Source organism: Tetrao urogallus, assembly GCF_951394365.1.
Source record: "Tetrao urogallus genome assembly, chromosome: 25".
NCBI classification, from domain to species: domain Eukaryota; kingdom Metazoa; phylum Chordata; class Aves; order Galliformes; family Phasianidae; genus Tetrao; species Tetrao urogallus.
In genome coordinates this window covers 2197235-2216205 of record NC_136838.1, presented here as the reverse complement: position 1 = coordinate 2216205, position 18971 = coordinate 2197235, and the positions used below count along the sequence as shown (strand labels likewise).

General features: G+C 51.6%; 1 protein-coding gene across 1 annotated transcript in view; it reads left to right on the top strand.

The window, feature by feature from the left end:
* The window catches only part of ADAMTS10 (ADAM metallopeptidase with thrombospondin type 1 motif 10), a gene marked incomplete at its 3' end in the record, with an annotated part of 34140 nt that overhangs the window by 12640 nt on the left and 2529 nt on the right, over positions 1–18971 (top strand). Inside the window, exons 7-20 of the mRNA XM_079546705.1 lie at positions 2488–2531; positions 3811–3916; positions 4052–4198; positions 5876–6017; positions 8708–8815; positions 10215–10360; positions 10624–10687; positions 11378–11480; positions 14803–14936; positions 15260–15383; positions 15758–15838; positions 17417–17580; positions 17994–18120; positions 18738–18867. Coding sequence (XP_079402831.1) covers positions 2488–2531; positions 3811–3916; positions 4052–4198; positions 5876–6017; positions 8708–8815; positions 10215–10360; positions 10624–10687; positions 11378–11480; positions 14803–14936; positions 15260–15383; positions 15758–15838; positions 17417–17580; positions 17994–18120; positions 18738–18867 — 1620 coding nt within the window. The remainder of the gene's footprint in view (positions 1–2487; positions 2532–3810; positions 3917–4051; positions 4199–5875; positions 6018–8707; positions 8816–10214; positions 10361–10623; positions 10688–11377; positions 11481–14802; positions 14937–15259; positions 15384–15757; positions 15839–17416; positions 17581–17993; positions 18121–18737; positions 18868–18971) is intronic.

Sequence of the window (18971 nt, the reverse complement as noted above, 5' to 3'; positions counted from 1 at the left end):
CCATCCTCCGATGTCTTCTCTCCATGTCGTCGTGCTCACAAACAGCTTAGTTTGCAGCCATGGGTATTTGTGCACCAGCATGTCCATAGAGCAGGATGTACAGCAGGGCACGTTGCAGTCCTTGGACTTCAGCAACCTACTGAGACAGAGAACCCAACCTGCTTCCTCTGTGGAAGATGAAGAAGGAAAAATGAGTGTGACTCGAGCATCATGACAATGGCAGAGGGTCTCCAGCCAACATAGGATGTGATTTCCCTCATGTTGCATGCCTACATGTAGGACTGAGCTCTCTCCTTTGTAGCTGGTAAATCTCCCTTGAAGTGACTTCATCTCATCTAAGAACAGTCCTAGAGGTGCCTGCCTGTCCCCACTCCTGTACAAATGGCCTGGGTCCATCCATGGAAACTCTCAAGGTCAGGCTGGATCAGGCTTTGATTGAGCTGTAAGTGTCTGTGCTCATTGCAGAGGAGTTGAACCATATGGCCTTTAAAGATCCTTTTCAACTCTGTGATTCTGTGAAGTTAAGCTGGATGGTGAATTAGACCACTCCCAAGCTGAAAGAAAGCATCTGAACCTTCACATGGCACAAATAATCCCCACTGAAATAACTGTGTGCCTGATCCTGGAACAGCAGAGGGTATGAAAGGAAGCACAGAGAATGCTGACAGGAAAACTGAAAGAATGGAGGCCATGGAGAGGACAGCTGTGAGGATGGAGGATGCCAAAAAGCAGCTCTCAGCAGCCAGGCACTGCCTGCACCCTGGGCACCAGAGAGCCACTGCTTGGCTGGTGGGGCAGGGACCCTATAAGATTTAGTCACACATTTTTTTTTTCCCTATTAAGTGGTGGATCCACGTGCATCCCATGAGCCTATACAGCGCTCAGGAGGAGCAAGCAGAGCACCCCCTTGACCCTAATCTCATCCTCCCAGAGCTGTAGCATCTGCTTTTCCTCCACACATGTGGGACATGAGCACAGACTCCGAATTCTTCAGCCTCACACCAGATGTTTGAGCTAACCCTCAGCCACTCGCCGCCCAGCTTGGACAGCACCAGCACATCCGGCTGTGTTGCTCATAAATTCCTGATAACATCTTGCTGAGCTGTGGGCTTTTTGCTCTCATGGAGATGTGTCGAATCGGAGCCTCCGAAGGCTTTCACGGATCCGCTCGGAACAAAGCAACAAATGTTTTTCACTTGTTTGGCTTCCTGCCGGAGGTGAGAGCTTCGGACACTTTGAGAGAGCACCGGGGGCCAAAGGGACAGGAGCCATCACCAGGAACATGCTGCAATTAACCCCCTGTGTGCTGCCAGTTTGCTTCCTTCCTGCTTTCATTCCCCTGAGTCAATCAGGAGTGGTGTCAGAAGGTCAACTGCCCATTCAGGAGTCCCCGAAGTCACATCACAGTCAGTGCCTTCAGTGTCATGCACCCAAATCACACTTGGGTTGCAATGCACCTCATGGCCAAGGAGCAGCACCCACCGCCCAGCTGTTCCCTGTGTAGATTTAAACTTAGTGTTGCCAAAGCTTTGCAAAAACCCAAATATTTGAGTCTCCCCTCCATACAAAGAGCAGAATGTGGAGAAGGAATGTAAACAGAGGCAGGGAGGGCATGCAGCTCATCTCTACACGTAAACAACAATATTCACTCTCTGGCCTATGCTCCATCTTCTGGAGGTGCTGCCGGTGTCCCATTGCAAGGATGCCTTTCAGCTGGGAGGAAATCGTACTTTGCTGTCCTCGTTTAGCTTTTCCTCATTTGCAGCTAATGATGTGCAGTCAGTTCCTTGATGCAATGGCTAAAAGTCCAAGCCAGGGACAGAGGAAAGAATCATTTTGAATCAACCCATATTGAATTTGTTTGGAAAATTCTCAGTGAAGAATGAAGCTGAGAAAAAAAAAATCATTTAAAAAATCACATTAGCATTATAATGAAACTAAAGTGAATTTTGAAGTGAAACAATTTCAAGCTGAAATGTATGTTGTTTAAAAAAATAAAGCTGCGTGTTCGATTGATAGGATTTAATGCGACAGATCTGAGTGTGCAGACACAAAGTCCTCATCAGTCAAGGCAGTTCCATGAGCCTGATCCTCCCCAAAGGGAAGTGGCTGGCTCACGGCAATGTGCTGGATGCTCGTTAGCAGCACTGGGCCATCCAGCCAAACCCACAAGGCTTCAGGGCTGCTGGCTCACTGTGTTTCATCAAAACCCCACCTCTGACCCCATCCAGTGTTGTTCAGTAGTTAAGTGACCCGTACGTCAGAGCTATCCTTAAAAGAACACAGTGCGTCTCAGCCTGGGAGTATTGCAAAATATGGATCTGAGGCATCTCTTACCTGTTGCAGTCTGTACTCTCTATGGCAGAACTGTTGCGTGAGCCTGTTTTGTACGTGAATCATTGGTAAAATTGAGAAGTGTTCGCGGAAGATTTTGGAGTTGCCGACATCATGCATGTTCTTAATGCCGCCTTCTCCTTCTCTTTGCAGATACGACATTTGCATCTACAAGAATAAGCCCTGTGGCACACTGGGTACGTAGGATTTTGCTTGCAGGCTGTCCAAACCAGCATGTACATCTTTGAGAGCATGGTACAGGAGGGCTGCGCCATCCGTGTTTCCTAATGAGCAAGCAAAGGGGAAGTGCTCGCCCAATGCTCCCTTGAGTGCCAGCAGCAAAGCCAGGAACAGGCCCATGATTTCCAGCCCGCCAGACCGTGTAGCCTCCTTACTTCTGTAAACACTAAAAGCAGCAACCCAGAGGACAGATGGGCTCTGGAACGCTTCTCTGTTATATCCCTGGGTCAGGTCCAGCCTGATGATTAAGAACTGCTTGCATCTAGGGCTGGTCCATAGCCTAGTGGAGTATTCCTGGCTTAGCAGAGAGAAATAAGACTTTTTTGTGATGACTGTAAAGGGAGTTCTTTATTTAAACTGCTAGACGCAGACAGACCCTGCCGCTCTCTCTGGCTGTAGCTCCTAATTTGTCTTGCCCTGGTCTAGACTAAGCAGTCAGGGAAGGATTATTGCTGTGAATCACTGCAGTTAAAAAGGAAAATTTGGTGGATCTCTGACCTGATGTGGCTGTGGATGAGGTGCCTGGTAGGGTGGTGGTGGCTGGAGGGCTTGTGGTGGCTTGGCCCATTCCTAGAACTGAGTTTGTCCCTTTCTCAGCCCTTAACAGTGGGGCAGAGCCTGTGGCACTGGGTAAGTGGGTGGCAGAAAGTCAGAGGAGTCTGCTGCCCAAATCCCAGGGAGATTTCTCCTTTCTCCAGCCCTTTGGAGAGAGTCAGGGTGGATTTCCTGTTATGGTGGGTGTCAGCCAGGACCAGATGCAGGTGGTCAGGCTGGATCCCAGGCTACTTGGTTGTCCAGGCTGCCCTGATAGGGTTTGAGTGACCAAGTGCTGGTGTGGTTGATTCCAGCCCCCTGGTAAAGTGACCTGTTCTCCCATCAGCAGTGCTGTTGCTGAGACAAGGACTTCTAGATATGAAATTCAGTGGGTTTTGACCCATCTTCAGTATTTCTTAGTCTGCTGTTGTCAAAATAGCTGACAGTATTGAGTGTCCCTGTACCCCAATCCATAAAAACCGTGTCTTCGTACCAATAGCTAGTGAAACCAGTAGGAAGAAACTTGCTATTGAGAAGGCTGTGTTCAGTGTTAGTGAGCATGAAGTGCTCCATTAGGTCCCTCAGTATAACCCATGCCTACCTCAGCTGCTTGGTGCTGGCCCTACGTCCCTCAGTGCAACCCATGCCCCATCCCTTCCAACCAGGGATATTCTATTCTATGTGACTGCTCCATCTGCCTAGGCCTGGCCCCAGTGGGTGGCATGTGTGAACGAGAACGAAGTTGCAGCATCAACGAGGACATTGGCCTGGCCACAGCCTTCACCATTGCCCATGAGATTGGCCACACGTGAGTACCGTGCCAAGGAGTCCCCACGGGCAGCCAGTGGGGAGAAAGGTTCCTGTTGGTCTGTTCCTGCCAACAGGAGCTGCAAAACCCTTCTTATGGTTATCATCTCTCTAATACTTTGGTATGGCTTTCTAGGTTTGGCATGAATCATGATGGGGTTGGAAACAGCTGTGGCTCCCGCGGGCAAGAAACGGCCAAGCTGATGGCTGCTCACATCACCATGAAAACCAACCCCTTCGTATGGTCTACATGCAGCAGGGATTATATCACCAGCTTTCTGGAGTAAGGAATCCATGTCATCTTGCCCTCCTTTCTACCTCACAACCAATACACACCTCCAGACTCTCACAATCCCTTGTGAGGAGTGGGTGAAGCCAAAGAAAAGCCCCCAAAGCACACAGCCCATGCACCTACTGTCTTGTCTCCCAGCACCTCTCCCCATCCCAAGAGGCATGTGCTTTCCTTCCTTCCTTTAGGCATTCCTGCTAAAGATGCTAACTCTATTTACCCTGCATCTGTAAGACCTTTAATTAGCTTCCACACTTCCAGAAACTTCACACATAAATCTATAGCTTCTGGGGGCGTTCAGACATTGCTGAAGTTCAGCTGAGAATCATAGGGAAGGTGGGGAAGGAGGATCTGAAACAGAGCTGGGGCTGCACCCTTATGCAGCTTCTGCAGACACCGAGGAGGAGAGTTTAGAGATGAATGAGCAACTTAAGGTGTTTTTTGTCCAAAGCACCTTTAGGATCCAGGAGAAGGGATTTAGGCTCCTAAGTCCCCGAGTTTTGATATTGTTACCTTTAGTTGTGGGCTTTTGCTGTGAGTTCAGGCCTTCCACAGGGCTTCTCTCAAAAACCAAGCAGTTGGGATCTATTTTGCTGAGGTCTGTGGGAGGATACAGGCACTGCCTAATGGAAGGACTGGGCAGTACTTAAATTACAAATGAGAGAAGCCAGTGTGTAAGATCATCGTGGCAGGAGCAAGCTTGAGCCAGTCTGAATACCAGACATTTAGGGTCACAGACCAAAGCTGTGATGCTGCCATTGTAACACGAAGGCAGACATCCCAAGGGGCTGCCCTCCATCCCACAGAGCTTGGCCATAGCAGCATGGCTTATCACCACATTCCACATCACGCAGCTCATGTTTGGCCACAGCAAAATCTGCCCTCCTCGCCCTTGACCCCTGGATGCACGGCAAGGCATGAGGAACGTCAGGAAAACATCGCGGCCGTTGTCCTTGTGTGACCCTGAGGTCTCAGCATGGACAGCAGCAAATCTGTGGCAGCCCCCATGGGAAATCACAGCCTGGAGAGTCCCATCCATGCCAGAGCTGTGGTGTGAATGAGACCCCAGGACATGGGGCCAGGGGAGTGGTGACAGGGGCTCTGATTTAAGGAGAGCTCTGAGCGGTGAGCTAGAGGGAGGGAAAGGCGTGTTTCTTGCAAAATTTGGATGTTCCTCCAAAGTTCTGGCATGCAGAAGGACGAGCTTGGAGAGCAGGGGCTCTCTTTGCTCAGCACCAGCAGCCACAGCTATGCAGCCACATGGTGGGAGGGCAGAAGTACCACCAACCCCTGCTTCTGCGAGCAGAACAGGGTTCGTGCACCCACCCATGTCGTGCCAAATGGGGTCTGCTGTACCTGGACTTAAGCAGGACAGCCAGGGGCTGGCAGCAGCCTGCAAAACATTGAGATTAAAACTCTGAGAGCTGCATGTGCCAAAAGTGCTTCCCAAAACCCAGCCCTGGGGATGCAGACAGCAAGATTTCAGAGTGCTTTCGTAGCACTGATTGTGCTCAGAGGTTTCCCTACCGCAGGGCAGTAAAATTATCCCCCCAAAGCAGCCAAGCGTGTGTGAGCTGAGCCCCAAGCAGAGCCAGGTGTGCTGCTGCTCCTTCCCTGCAGTGCATTCCCAAAAGCTTTTCCAAACTCTGATGCTCCTCTCTTTGTTTCCAGCTCTGGGATGGGATTATGCCTGAACAACGCTCCTCCCAAGCAAGACTTTATCTACCCCACAGTGGCTCCGGGTCAGGCCTACGATGCAGATGAGCAGTGCCGTTTCCAGTACGGAGTTAAATCTCGCCAGTGTAAATACGGGGTAGAGAGCCTTCCTGCTTTACTATCGGTTCCCAGGGGGTGGAGGACTGGGGCTGCAAAGATCCATGGGGTCATTCCTCTGCTTTGCTAGCCTGCTTGTAATGAGGGGCACTTGCATGTTCCCTGTGAGCTTTCCACCTTGCTTCCCTGGGAGAGGACAGAGGAGGTCATTTCACATCCACAGAGGTTGGCTGCAGCCCAATTTCCATCAGATTATCCCATGGGATCTCTTGCCTTTGCCCTATGCCTTGGCTGCTGTTGAATGCCAAGGGCTGCTATTGTATCCCAAGCTGCAGTCCCCACTTCCAGACTCCTCTGTCACTGGGGATTTAGTACACAGCCGTACTTTTTGTGCTTCTTACTAGAAGTCATTGTGCTACACAGACCAACTTAGGAGGAGAAACTTATCTCTTCCAAAGGAAGTGGGGCATTGTGCTGTAGATGTGTCAGATAGCTGCCCATCTAAATCCCCATTGCACTGTCATCCCCTGGGATCTGAATACAAGAAAACACTGAAAGAAAAGATTGTTTCAGGAGATTCCTGGGTCTCAGCCTGACGTTTTGCTGTATTTAACATACAGAACACTGCCGACTGAGCATAGTGGCAAGTGGAAGGTGTGTACACTTAAAGGCTAGTTGAACACCTTCCCCTCAAGAAAGCAGAGGATCCACCAGTGAGCATCTGTGTTTTCTGATGGACACACGTGTGTGTGTATCCACCCTGGCCCAAGCCCTGAAAAGCTGGAGAAGGATAAGACACTACAGATCAGATCAGATTTTGTTTCTTTTGCAACATCCCCACTGCCCATCCCCATGAGCAAACAAGCCCACTGTTTGCCATTGAAGTAATCCAGTATGAACCAATTTATCACTATAAGTGTTCAAATGTGTAGTATGGCTTGATGCTAAACCTCCTCCCAATGATCTTACTAGCTCATCTTGGTGAACAGACACCTGAGTTTGGCTCTGCCAGAGTGCCCTGAAAGTAGAGTGGATGCAGCAGTAGGAAAAGTCAAAGTTGCACTACTGACTGCAGTCAGAGCCCTTCCTCATCTCAATCAGAGGCAGTGGAATGGAAGTTTTCCACGTTTACATGCCTGTTTCCCAGCTCATTTTTAACTTGGTCAGGCTCTTCCTGTATATACACAAGGATCACAAAAGCACAAGATGTCCTTGCGATGACCCTTCCAGCCCAGCCCTTCATGCGTGTTTGGGAGTAGCCCAAAGGGCATAGGAGCTCAAGTGAGTGCACATAAATCTGGGTAAATGTGTACATCCACCCATCTCATGTCCCGTAAAAAGAAACCGCAGGGCAGTGGTGCAAGCATGTCAGCATCCCTTTATTTTCTGGCTTTCTCCATCTCCATGCTAGCACAAAGCAGATTATTAATAGGCTTGATGATGATGGGGTGAAGAGATATGACTGGTGGAGCTATGTTGGTGTCACAGTAGGACTGCAAGAGTTCCTATTTCCCAATAGTTGTAATAGCTCTGGGAGTGCAACGTATTTTAGGGACATGGTTACTGCAGATGGTGGTGATGAGTTGACAACTAAAACTGATGATCTAGAGGTCTTTTCCAATCTTAATGATTCTATGATCCAATGAAGGGGTCAATGCCTTTTTAAATTGGGAGAGAGATTGTCTTTTCCTTCATCAAAGCTGTGCTTTCGTGCTAAGAGTTAGGAACCGAAACCCCATTGTGTCTAAGAACTGAGGTCTATTGGCACATTCTCACCGGGTCACCCAGTGCCACCCTATCCTTGCAAACCCAGGAACGAGAGTGGGAGGCACAGGAGCCCTAAGCTCACATTTTCACCCCTCTTTGTGCCAGCTGTGAGGATTCCCAGTTGCCCAGCTGGCAACCACACGGTCACTGCATCTGTGCTGGAGATCTCTGTGAAAAGAGGAGTTTTCCAAAGTCTTCCTTCAGTAAGAGTAGGAACAGGGCAGTAATGTGACAGGGGACTCAGCTCTGCTTTTTAGCTGTTGCTTTGCAGTCTTCTGGTGTTGAAGTCCAGTCTGGCTGATGTTAGGGGCAGAGCAGGTCTGCGCTTCCTGATGTTGCAGCTGTAATGGATATGCAGGATGTCTGCCATGGCCTTGCGGTTTGGGTGGGTTTTGAATTGACAAGTGGAGCAACCAAGGGAAGCTTTTTGTCCGAGAAGTCAGGATGGGTCAGGAAAGCCCCTGTCAGGAGTTCCCAGCCCCTTCCATTCCATGGACCCAGCTGCACCCAGGACCTTGCAGAGAGGCAAGCAGAAATGCCAACTTCTGAGCCGCTCAGGGGCTCTGTCAGCATCTGGCATTGGTTTGACTGCTCTGAAAGCAGCTCTGAACTCTCCAGAGGAGTATTCCCTTCATGGCTGTTAGGCTGGCAGAAGATAGCAGATGTGATGTGAGGCCTTATGGGCTACACTTGCATTCCCAAGCAGCCTCAGCTTCCCTCTGAAGCAGACCTGGACCCATCTGGCAGGGGGATGCTCATGATGGGTACTGCAGGATGGGTCCTTGTGCTTGGCCTCTGCAATGAAGACCCAGTAAAGGAAACATCCCCAGCCCTGGGGAGGGGACTTGCTGCATTGCCCCAGCCTTGCAGCCCCAGCAGGGGGCGAATCCTGACCTCGGCTCTGTGTCTTTGTCTCTTTCTTCTTCCCTCCCCCTCTCTCCCCCAAAATCTTTCTCTTTCCAGGAGGTCTGCAGTGAGTTATGGTGTCTGAGTAAAAGCAACCGCTGCATAACCAACAGCATCCCTGCTGCAGAGGGGACCATCTGCCAAACCAACACCATTGAGAAGGGGGTAAGGAAGCCCAGGGCGCAAGGCGAGTTGGCAGTGGGTGGGTGAATCCCTTGTCCAGTGATAACTGTGGTTATTGGGGAGTGCAAAGCTGATTCAAGAGCACCCACCATTCCCTGCACAATGGGAACCCAGCTGTGCCAAGGACCACCAGGACCCCTGAGCACACTCAAATATCAGACCATTTTTCATGCTCTGCTGAGAGAGGAAGACAGGATTTTCCATGGCCATTTATTTTGAAAGCGAGTTTTGACTTAAGAATTGTTCATCTCTCTTCTTTCCCTGCACCTCTGACCCCTCATTTGCACCAGCGTAAAGTGAGTGTGAAATTATTAAAGCAAAGCGTTAATGACTCCCAGTGCCTTTGCAGCCTGTGTGCAATATTTGGGACAATGGAGAATCAGGACTGGGATATCCACCATAAAACAGACTCATGTTTTTCCACTAGAGTAAAAATAATTCCCAAGAAATTGAGGAAAAAAATCAGATCCTTAAGAAGCTGAAGAAGCTCATGTGCAGGATGGCTTTGAGAGACACATTTTCCTTTAGAGTTCTCTTAGCTTTACTGGAAATTAGATCGAAAGGGATTAGGCAGCTCCTGGGGCTGAATGTCCCCGCTGCTCAAAATTCACCATGTACAAGAACAATCTTTTTCTCCTAGTGATTTTCTACCAGCTTTTGTCACTTTCAAATATTTCTGTTTCCCCCCGCTTACTACTGATTATTTTCTGACTAGAGTGTGCATCCTGCACCAGCAGTCCCTGTGCTTCCATGCAGGGACACCAGAAGGGCTGTGCATGCTCTGCATGTGGTTGCACCTTTGCTAATGTGCTGCCGTGTAAGCAGCCAGCCATCCTGGGAGGTTTATTATTCCCTGCAGACTGTGCTGCCTGCAGAGAGCCTGGCTTGAAAGGAGCCGGGAGAAGCTGTGCCAGTAGCTCCAGGGTGGGTTATCAGCCCCTGGAAGGAGCACACAGCAGTTTCTTCCTTCCTGGGATTATCTCAGCCCCTGAGACGCTGTGTCTGGCATGGTGCCCAGAGAACAGCAGCGGGTCTGGCAGTATCCTGCTCCTTGCATCACTGTTGACTCCAGGGGGTGCAGGATCCTTTCCAGGTCCAAGGGAAATATTTCATAGACAAGTTTGCATGAGCATCCCTTGCTATCTCCGAGTACACAGCGCGTACAGATGGTGATGCTGTGACTCAGACTAAATGATGCCCAGGGAAAGTGAGTGCTCTCTGTGATGGCAAACATGGCTCTGAGGCCAGTACAGCCTAGAACTGAAATTTCGTGGGATCAAGTCTGATCCCAGCCCTCCTGTGTCCAGAGGAGGCTAGGGAGCTATGTGGGAGAAGGAGAACGTGTCGTTCTCAAGGTCTTTGAAGCTCTGTCTCTCCCCAGTGGTGCTACAAGAGGGAATGTGTGCCCTTCGGCACCCGGCCGGAGGGTGTGGACGGTGCCTGGGGATCCTGGTCATCCTGGGGTGAGTGCAGCAGGACGTGCGGCGGCGGTGTGTCCTCCTCCGTCCGGCACTGCGACAGCCCGCGGTAGGTGTGCGTGCACGTGGCCATGCCTTGTCCTGGATGCTCGGGTCAGTGGGGAAGATGACAGCTGCTCAGACAATCCCACTGCATGCTGGCAGTTAGGCATGCAAATTCCTCCAGGCAGAACCTGTCCTTGTAGTGGAAGCCTTGGTGTTCCCGTAGGTACCCATGCTGTCCAACCAGTGCTGGCCTGGGGCAGCTGTCTGCCACCAATGCTGGCTTGGCTGTCCTGAGCTGCTTTTTTCCTCTTATTCCCTGTTTGCCAGGCCTACAATCGGAGGGAAGTACTGCCTGGGGGAGCGGAAACGCTATCGGTCCTGTAACACCGATGTGAGTACCGTCAGGCTGACATAGAGGAATGCCAAGGGGTCAACAGAGCTTTGATGTGGGCAGAGAGCACTGTGCTGCAGTGTGGAGGCAGGAGTGAGCCTTCTGCGTGACTCTGGGCTGTTAGGCACTGCCATGGGACTGCTGGGTTGTGGGGCTGGGGGAGGTGAAGCATGCTGTGCTGGCAGCAGTGGGGAAGAACCAAGCAGGACGGAGCACGTCTGCACCACCTGGTTCAAAGGGCAGATTGGTGTTACATGCTCAAGGGGCTTTGGCATCAAAAAGGGGCCCCAAAAGATAACAAGGAAAAGATCAGAGGCTTTCAGCACCACCACAGCAGCGGTTGCTTTGCACTCTGTGAGTGCAAGCCCAGCAGTCTCCCAAAACCCCAGTACAGCACCTGGCTTCCCCGGGGTGGGCGTTAGACCTCAGAGGGAACAAAGAGAAACAACTGTGTTGCAGGGTTACACAATTCAGCTTTGAATCTGGGAAATTACAGCTTTAATGTCCATGGGCTTGTAATTAGGAAATAAGATGCTTCCCTGATGCCTTTTGCCATCCTACAGCATTGGGCAGGGGTCAGAGCTGGTGTCCATCTCAAATTACTGGTGCTATCACTGCTGGACCTGCAGCCACCTAGCACCCTAGCAGTAAGGCAGTGCTTCACCTATGTACTCATCTCTGTGGCTGCAGGACTGCCCGCCAGGGTCCCAGGACTTCCGAGAGCTGCAGTGTGCTGAGTTTGATAATGTCCCCTTCCGAGGGAAGTACTACACCTGGAAGACATACCGGGGAGGTGAGTGAGTGCTGCTTGGAGCATCCCAGGGCTGGAGCAGAGCCATGCAGTGCTTTGGGTCCCCCACCTCTTCCAGGGCAGGTGTTGTGGTCCAAGTCCTCTAGCGGGCAGTAGGTCACCATCTCTTTGAGAACAGGTCCTGCAAGCTGTGTGCTGCAGGTTGCTAGGCTGCTCAGCAGTCTGTTCTGTCATGCCCCCATCCTGCATCACTCAGCTCTGTGCAATTACTCTTCAACATCTTTCCTCTGGTAGAACCAGCAGTATGGGAGCTGTTAAGCTGCTTTCCTTGAGACTGACTCTCAATTACCAAGTGAACAAATACAGAGACAAAAAAAAATGAGTTGCTAAAGCAATGCAAAGTACCACTGTTTAGTTCAGAACCCTCTCCCTGGTACATGATGAAGGAGACAAAGGGGAGAGCTCTACCTGCACCACCAGGTAGAGCTTCAGCTCTCACCCAAGCAGAAGGGATCCAAACTAAGGGATCCTGCAGAATTCCCCCCTTCCAAGGTCAGTCCCCATGTGTCCTGCCTGTCTAGCAAGGAGAGGGGGTAGGTGGAGGCCTCTGTGGCAGAAATCTCTTAATAATGAGAAAGAACAGCACGTCTCCTTCTTGTAGTTAATGAACTTGACTGGGGAAATCCTTCACAGCTGTGTAAATAAGCACACCTCCCAGCAGGGCTCCTGCAGCCGGAGCAGATGTGCTGAGGCTGCAGGGGATGGATCAATAAAAATGTAATAAAATTGCAAAGCAGTCAGTCACACAAAGACCCCAATGGATGCCAAGGTGGAAGATAACCCTGCGGCTGGAGCTGCCCTTGCTCAGACCTCTTTCTTCCCCAGTGATCTGAACCCAGGGGATGGTTTCCTAGTTGCACATCAGCCTTTGTATTTTAATCTGGCCCCAAATGATTTCTGCTTTGGCTTTCAAATTAGCCCCTTCCTCTCACTGCTTCCCCTCCCATAAAATAAGGTGATGAAATGTGTCCTCTTCCTGGGAGGCTGTGAGTGTTGGCACAGCCATGTCTTGAAGGGATGTGGGACTTCCTCCTGTCAAATCTCCAGGTTGGCTTTGGGTGATGGTCACAAGGAGCTGCATTATTTCGCATTTACTATTTGGTATCAGAGGATATCACTGTCTTCCCATGCAGGGGTGCAGGGAAGGAAATGCAGGCATTACAAGTAAGGGACTGGAAGTGGTGTGTTCCTTGTTTGGGACCCAGCACCAAGCAGCTTCTACTGATGTGAACAGCATGGGCTGCTCATGCTGGGCCCTTGGATGAGCTGGGATCACAGTGGCGCTAAGGGGGGCCATTCCTGTCCCCTACCCCAACAAATTCTTTGCCCAAGTGTGAGTGATGTGGCAGCACAGACACTCACTTGCCCTTCTGCTGGTAACATCGCTGTTCTGCAGGATGTTTTGGAGCATATGTCCCATATACCAGGAACATTCACCACTCTGGCTGAGCCTCTTCCCCAGCTGAGCACAGCCACTGCACCCTGCAGCCACCCCGCTGCTGAAACACACAGTAGTGTGAGAATGCCATTCACCCATCAGGCTCACAGTGATGTCCCTCCCTGGATGGGAAACATCCCAGGCACACAGGGCACCAGTCCCATGGGCATTTGGGGATGGGACCAAGCCACCCACTGAAGCCTGGTGTCAGCCACAGAGACACTGTGGACTGAGGTTGAGTTTCTCCATGGGGCCACACGGTGCTTTCCTGGTGGTGATTTATGACGGTGCTGCAGCTCAGACCCCAGGAACGAAAGGCAGCCCCAGCGAGAAGTGCTGAGCTCAGCCTTTCAGAGCTCAGCAGTCAGCAGATACCTCATGGAATGCGGCTTTAATTGTTTGTTTATTTTGTTTTATTCGCTTAGTTATTCATTTTGCTCTTGGCGGATGCAAGAGCCAAGGGAGGGAGGAATGACTTACAGGGTTGGGAGAGGGCTGGCGAAGAGCAGGGGCTTGCAGAAAACAGGAGATTGCTCATCAGAAACTGTAATGCGCTTTAATTCCACTATGGGACAGAGCAGGCAGGAGGAACAAAATATCCTTGGAGGCACAGCACAGCAGGTAAAGGTCGGTACCCACAGCAGATCCCGCTCTTACGGACCATGGACTGCTCATTCCACTGAGCACTGAGTTCTGTGAGTTTTCTGGGTCACACTTTCACTGTCTTCCGTGGTGGCTCTGGTGCTGCAAGGGTGCAGCAGAAGTTGGTTTTCCATAGGGAGGGCCAATGGAGCACCTTCTCCAGGGGATTGCCCAGGCATCCTGCTCCACAGCATGCCTGCAAGCAGCTGAATTCCCCTCTCCTGTCTCCTCCTGCTCCTCCCTCCCCCCAGTTTACTCTTCCTTCCCCCCCCTTCCCCCCCAGCTGCGTTTTGGTGCTCCCAGGCACAGCTGGGTCACCCCTCCCCTCCATCTGCCCCTTTGATGTGTAATAACGATTTGGCAGATTTAGAAGATTTCAGTTGCTGCAGTGTAGGGGCTTCCCAGCTCTGGCAGGCAGCTCATGACCGCCTCCAGTGCCTGCAGGAGCAAACTGCCAAGATCTGGGGATGCTTCTCTCTGCTGGGGTCCTCTTTGGCCAGTCAGTAAAATCTAAAGATAGCACAGAGGAAGTTTCTCTGCTCAGTTGTCTGCTCCCAGCTTCTTTCCTCCCTAACCAGTCCTGTTCCCAAGCACCATAAGGCAATATCCACAGACCCAGCCTTCTTCCTTAGCTGGTGCCCACCTCTAACTTGAGCATCCTCCCCTTCCTCCTCACCTTGCTGTAGTTTTCTTTGCTGGGAAGGGCTCAGTTCCCATCAGTTCTGAACAGAAACAAAAGCTTCCTCTGGCCATATGGTCTGGAACTAAGGGTGGACATAGGCTGTTCAGTTCCAGCCTTTTGGGTGATCCTGGACAAATGCTTATGAGCTGCTGCCTCAACTTTCCTGTCTGTAAAATGGACTCAAGGGTCTCAGTAGCCTTTGCAACGTGCCAGGTGACCCAGAAGTGACTGACACCACATAAGAGCAGGTCAGGTTTGTTTCCTTCCCTGTCACATACTGCCCATGTTTCCTAGGATGGGCAGGAAGATAAGTGTATCACCATGTTTCGGTGTCCAGTTCAGGGGGTCTCACCTTGCTACTGGTCCATACAATGTCTAGGTATTGCTATGGGTTCCCTCTGCATGGCAGGGATGTCATCCTGAGCACCCAGAGCTGGGTGACAAGCAGGATGAGGCCATGAGGAGGCCGAGGGCGAGGTCTGCCCCTCTGCATCTTTTCTTTCTCTCCTTTGACATCATTTAAACCTCAGCATCTTTCCTAGGAGGGGTGAAAGCCTGTTCCCTCAACTGCCTGGCCGAGGGCTTCAACTTCTACACGGAGAGAGCTGCAGCTGTGGTGGATGGGACACCGTGCCGGCAGGACTCCAACGACATCTGCGTCAATGGGGAATGCAAGGTGGGACAGGCTTAGTGTGAGGGCAGGGCCAGCATGGTTACCGATGACACTGTGGTGTGGTGGCATGACCAAAGGACACGATGCCATCCAGAGAGACCTGGGCAGGCTCAAGCAGTGCCCCCAGGAGAACCTCATGTGGTTCAACAAAGCCAAGAACAAAAGACCTTGCAGAGCAAGGTCTGCATCTGGATCGCTGCAACCCCACTACCTATCCAAGCTGGGGGATGTTAAAGGATTGAACAATAGATTCATAGCATGATTAAGTTTGGGAGTGGGCTTCAGGCCCCACCAGGATGGCTAATATCGCACTGCTCCTTTTCCAGCATGTGGGCTGTGACCGTGTCCTGGGCTCTGACGCCAAGGAAGACAAGTGCCGTGTGTGTGGGGGAGATGGCAGCTCCTGTGAGACCATTGAGGGCATCTTCAACCAGTCACTGCCAGAGGGAGGTAGGGAGCAGGCAGCCAGCATCACCCACCCTGGGGTCCCGTGGCTCACCATGGCCACGTTGGTGACACCAGAACCTGGGGACACATGGGACAGGGAAGGACACCCCAGGGAAACGGTGGGAAGGGCTGAAATCAGGGAGTGCATTGCTCCCCTCTGATGACAGTTGGCACCCAGGTGCCTGGCTCCAAGTTCCTGCCCCCCTTCCTGTTCTGTTTAATTGCAGAAGGTGGCTAAATAAGCACCTCTGCTCTGCCACCATCTCATTTTGTGTTTTAATCCCCAGGTAACAGGTGACATGCACTGCTGATGGGATGGGGCTGGCTGTGGGCTCACAGGTTGAGCCCCCTGCTCACCACCCCGTGGTGTCTTGCAGGTTACGAGGAGGTGATCCAGATCCCCAAGGGCTCCGTCCACATCGACATTCGGGAGCTGAACCTCTCCATCAACTACCTAGGTGAGGAGGGCTGGGAGATGCTGAAATCCCAACCGGACTCTGCTTGGCCAGCCCTTAGCCCTGTCATTAGCAGAGGTCCTGGCTTGGTGCATGGGCATAGGAGAGCAGTGGGGTTTGCTAGCAGGGATTCTTGTCCTGACTCAGCCACAGCTCTCTGCAGCTCTGCCTCCATCCTGTGCTCACCACACAGCAGCATAACACTGAGCAAACCCTGCACCCCACTTGGCACTGCCAGGGGCTCCTTGGCGTTCCCCCTACTGCCAGCATGTTGGGCTGGGGATTAAAAATAGACCTTCTCATATTTTCCTCGGGCTTCATTTTCCAGCTCCAGGTCGCTTTTTTTGCAATGGGCTTTTTTCTTTCGCCTTGTATTCCTTTTCTGTCCTTTGTGTGATGTGCGCCAATCAAAGAAGGGTGGGCAAGGTACTTGAGTTCCCCCCAGCAGCTCTCCTGAAGCTGGGTTAGGGGAAGGTGGCCGTGGGGTCCCCTGGCTGTGCCCCCTAGGACAGTTCTCTTGGCTCAGAGATGCTCCAGGTAAATTGAGGACACCTCGTGTTCATTCAAGCTGGATTTCTATGCACTGGAGACACAGCCCAAGCTCATGTCTCTCTGCTGCTGCCACCGAGGACTGTCCATGCACCCCAGGTGGGAAGAGAGGGAGCATCCTTTATCCTCAGTACTACAGAACTTCCTGTCTGTCCCTGATGACAGTGCCAGCGGTGAGGGCAGGGGTGAGGCAGATGTGGACGCAGATGTGTCAGAGGCAGAGCATGGGAATGTGGGCGAGTGCCGGTCTCCCTCTAGTGCCTCTCATAAGCAATCGCAGCCGGGCTACTTGCCTTCAGCAGTCCTGACCCAGTGTGCACAGCTGGATTTGAGCCTGCCTTCTTGGCCGCAACTTGTTCCACTGCCATGTGTCCCATCACTGCCCCGAGCAGCTGGTCCAGCTCCCTGCAGCATCATTTGATGGCTGGACCAGACGATCTTAGAGGTGTTTTCTAACCTTAATGATTCTATGATCCCACCTGTTCCCACTATGGAAAATGAGGCTGAGTATATTTATCCTCCCACATAACAATGCTCTGAGCCAGGCAGATGAGATGTTGGATGTTGGGTGCATGTGGATATGGGTACATATAGGACAAGAGGTGACGGCCTTAAGTTGCACCAGGAGAGTTTCAGGTTGGATGTTAGGAACAATTTCTTCTCTGAAAGAGTGGGCAGGCATTGGAACAAGGTGCTCAGTAGAGTGGTGGGGTCACCATCCCTGGAGATGTTCAAGAACCATGGAGATGTGGCATTGAGGAAAATGGTTAGTGGGCTTGGTGGTGGTTGGTTGTTGGACTGGGTAATCTTAGTGGTCTTTTCCAAGTTTAATTCTCCTCTCCTCTCCTCTCCTCTCCTCTCCTCTCCTCTCCTCTCCTCTCCTCTCCTCTCCTCTCCTCTCCTCTCCTCTCCTCTCCTCTCCTCTCCTCTCCTCTCCTCTCCTCTCCTCTCCTCTCCTCTCCTCTCCTCTCTTCTGTTGATGTGGGCATGTGCTTTGCCTTCCTGCTGACTCTGGCTCCCCTGTCCTGGCAGCATTGAGAGGTGATTCTGGTGACTACTACATCAATGGGAAGCTCTCCATCGACCCGCCACGACGCTTCGACATCGCGGGCACCACCTTCCACTACAGGAGATCCCCAGACGAGCCTGAGTCCCTGGAGGCCCTGGGGCCCACCAATGTCACCCTCTTTGTCATGGTTGGTAACAGCACATTCCTTTGTGCCCCCACCAGACCTTGTCTAAAGGGACCTTGTGGTGTCTACACTGGAATTAGAGATAACCAGCCCCTGTCCTTGCTGCTCGGTGTAAAAGGGGTGCAGGGATCAAAGGTAAATTGCACTAAATTCTCAGGTCTCCATCCCTTAATCTGCCAAGATATGGAAATACTCATTTTGAGAGTGCACAGGATCTTGTTCTCCGATTATGTCACCTTCATGCCTGTTCCAATGTCACCTCTGGTGGCTGCTATGTCCATGATGGAAGGGGCTGAAAGAGGGAAGGGAAGAGACTTCAGCCTCCCTGAATTCCAGACAAGACACTGGGGCTTGGGGGCACCATCAGAACAACCACAGCCATGCTGGATTTTGTGGCACTGATGTGTTCTCCACAGGTCCTCGTGAGGACAGAGCTGCAGGGGATCCGGTACAAGTTCAATGCTCCCATCAGCAGAGATGCATCCAACCAGTACTCATGGCACTACACCCCGTGGACCAAGTGCTCAGTGCTGTGTGCAGGAGGTGAGGTTTGACCTGGTGTCAGCAGAGGGAAGCTTTCCCCTGGATCCCTTGGGCTGCTTCCCATGAGGGCTGACACAAGGGTTTGCATCAGGTCTTATTGTAGAATCATTTGAGTTGGAAGGGACCTCTGAAGGTCGTGTAGTCCATCTCAGTGGCTATGGAGAGCCTGGATGAGAGTGAGAATGGAGAGCCCTTGAAAAGCAAAGCCTAATAATGTTTCCTGCTTAAAGCTAAGGCCCCTGACCTGCTCTTGTTTGTTAGACACCAACTGAGGCTGATGTTTCCATCTCCTCTGCCAACTGTGCCCACTAGTTCTTCCTGAGAGGTGTCAAAAGACAAAGTTTAGGATATTTTTCGAGGTATCCAGTATCATAGAAGAGTGGAATGGCTTAGCTTGAAATGGACCATAAAGCTTATTTAGTTCCAACCTCCTCCACAAGCTCTGCTGGATGCTGTCCGCACAGCTCTCTTGGAGATGCTGGAGGCAAAGGAAGCCTTGATTAGGAATAGAGAAACGTGTTCCAGGTTGATAAGGTGCAGCAAGTGGCAGCACCTGCAGCCTGGCTCAGCTCAATCCTCAGCCTTGGTCTCACCCCATTGCCTCCTTCTCTCGGCAGGCAGCCAGATCCAATCTGTCGTGTGCAGGAAACTCTCCGACAGCTCAACAGTCTCCAACCATTTCTGTAGCCCTGAAACCAAAATGCTGGAGCGGCAGAGGCCGTGCAACACCGAGCCGTGTGCCCCTGCGTGAGTACCACAGGTGGAGGGAGCATGGATGGAAGAAGGTGAAATCCTCCCCTCTGCCCCTCCCAAGTCACAGTCCTCTGCTGCAGTCCATAAGGATGACGCTG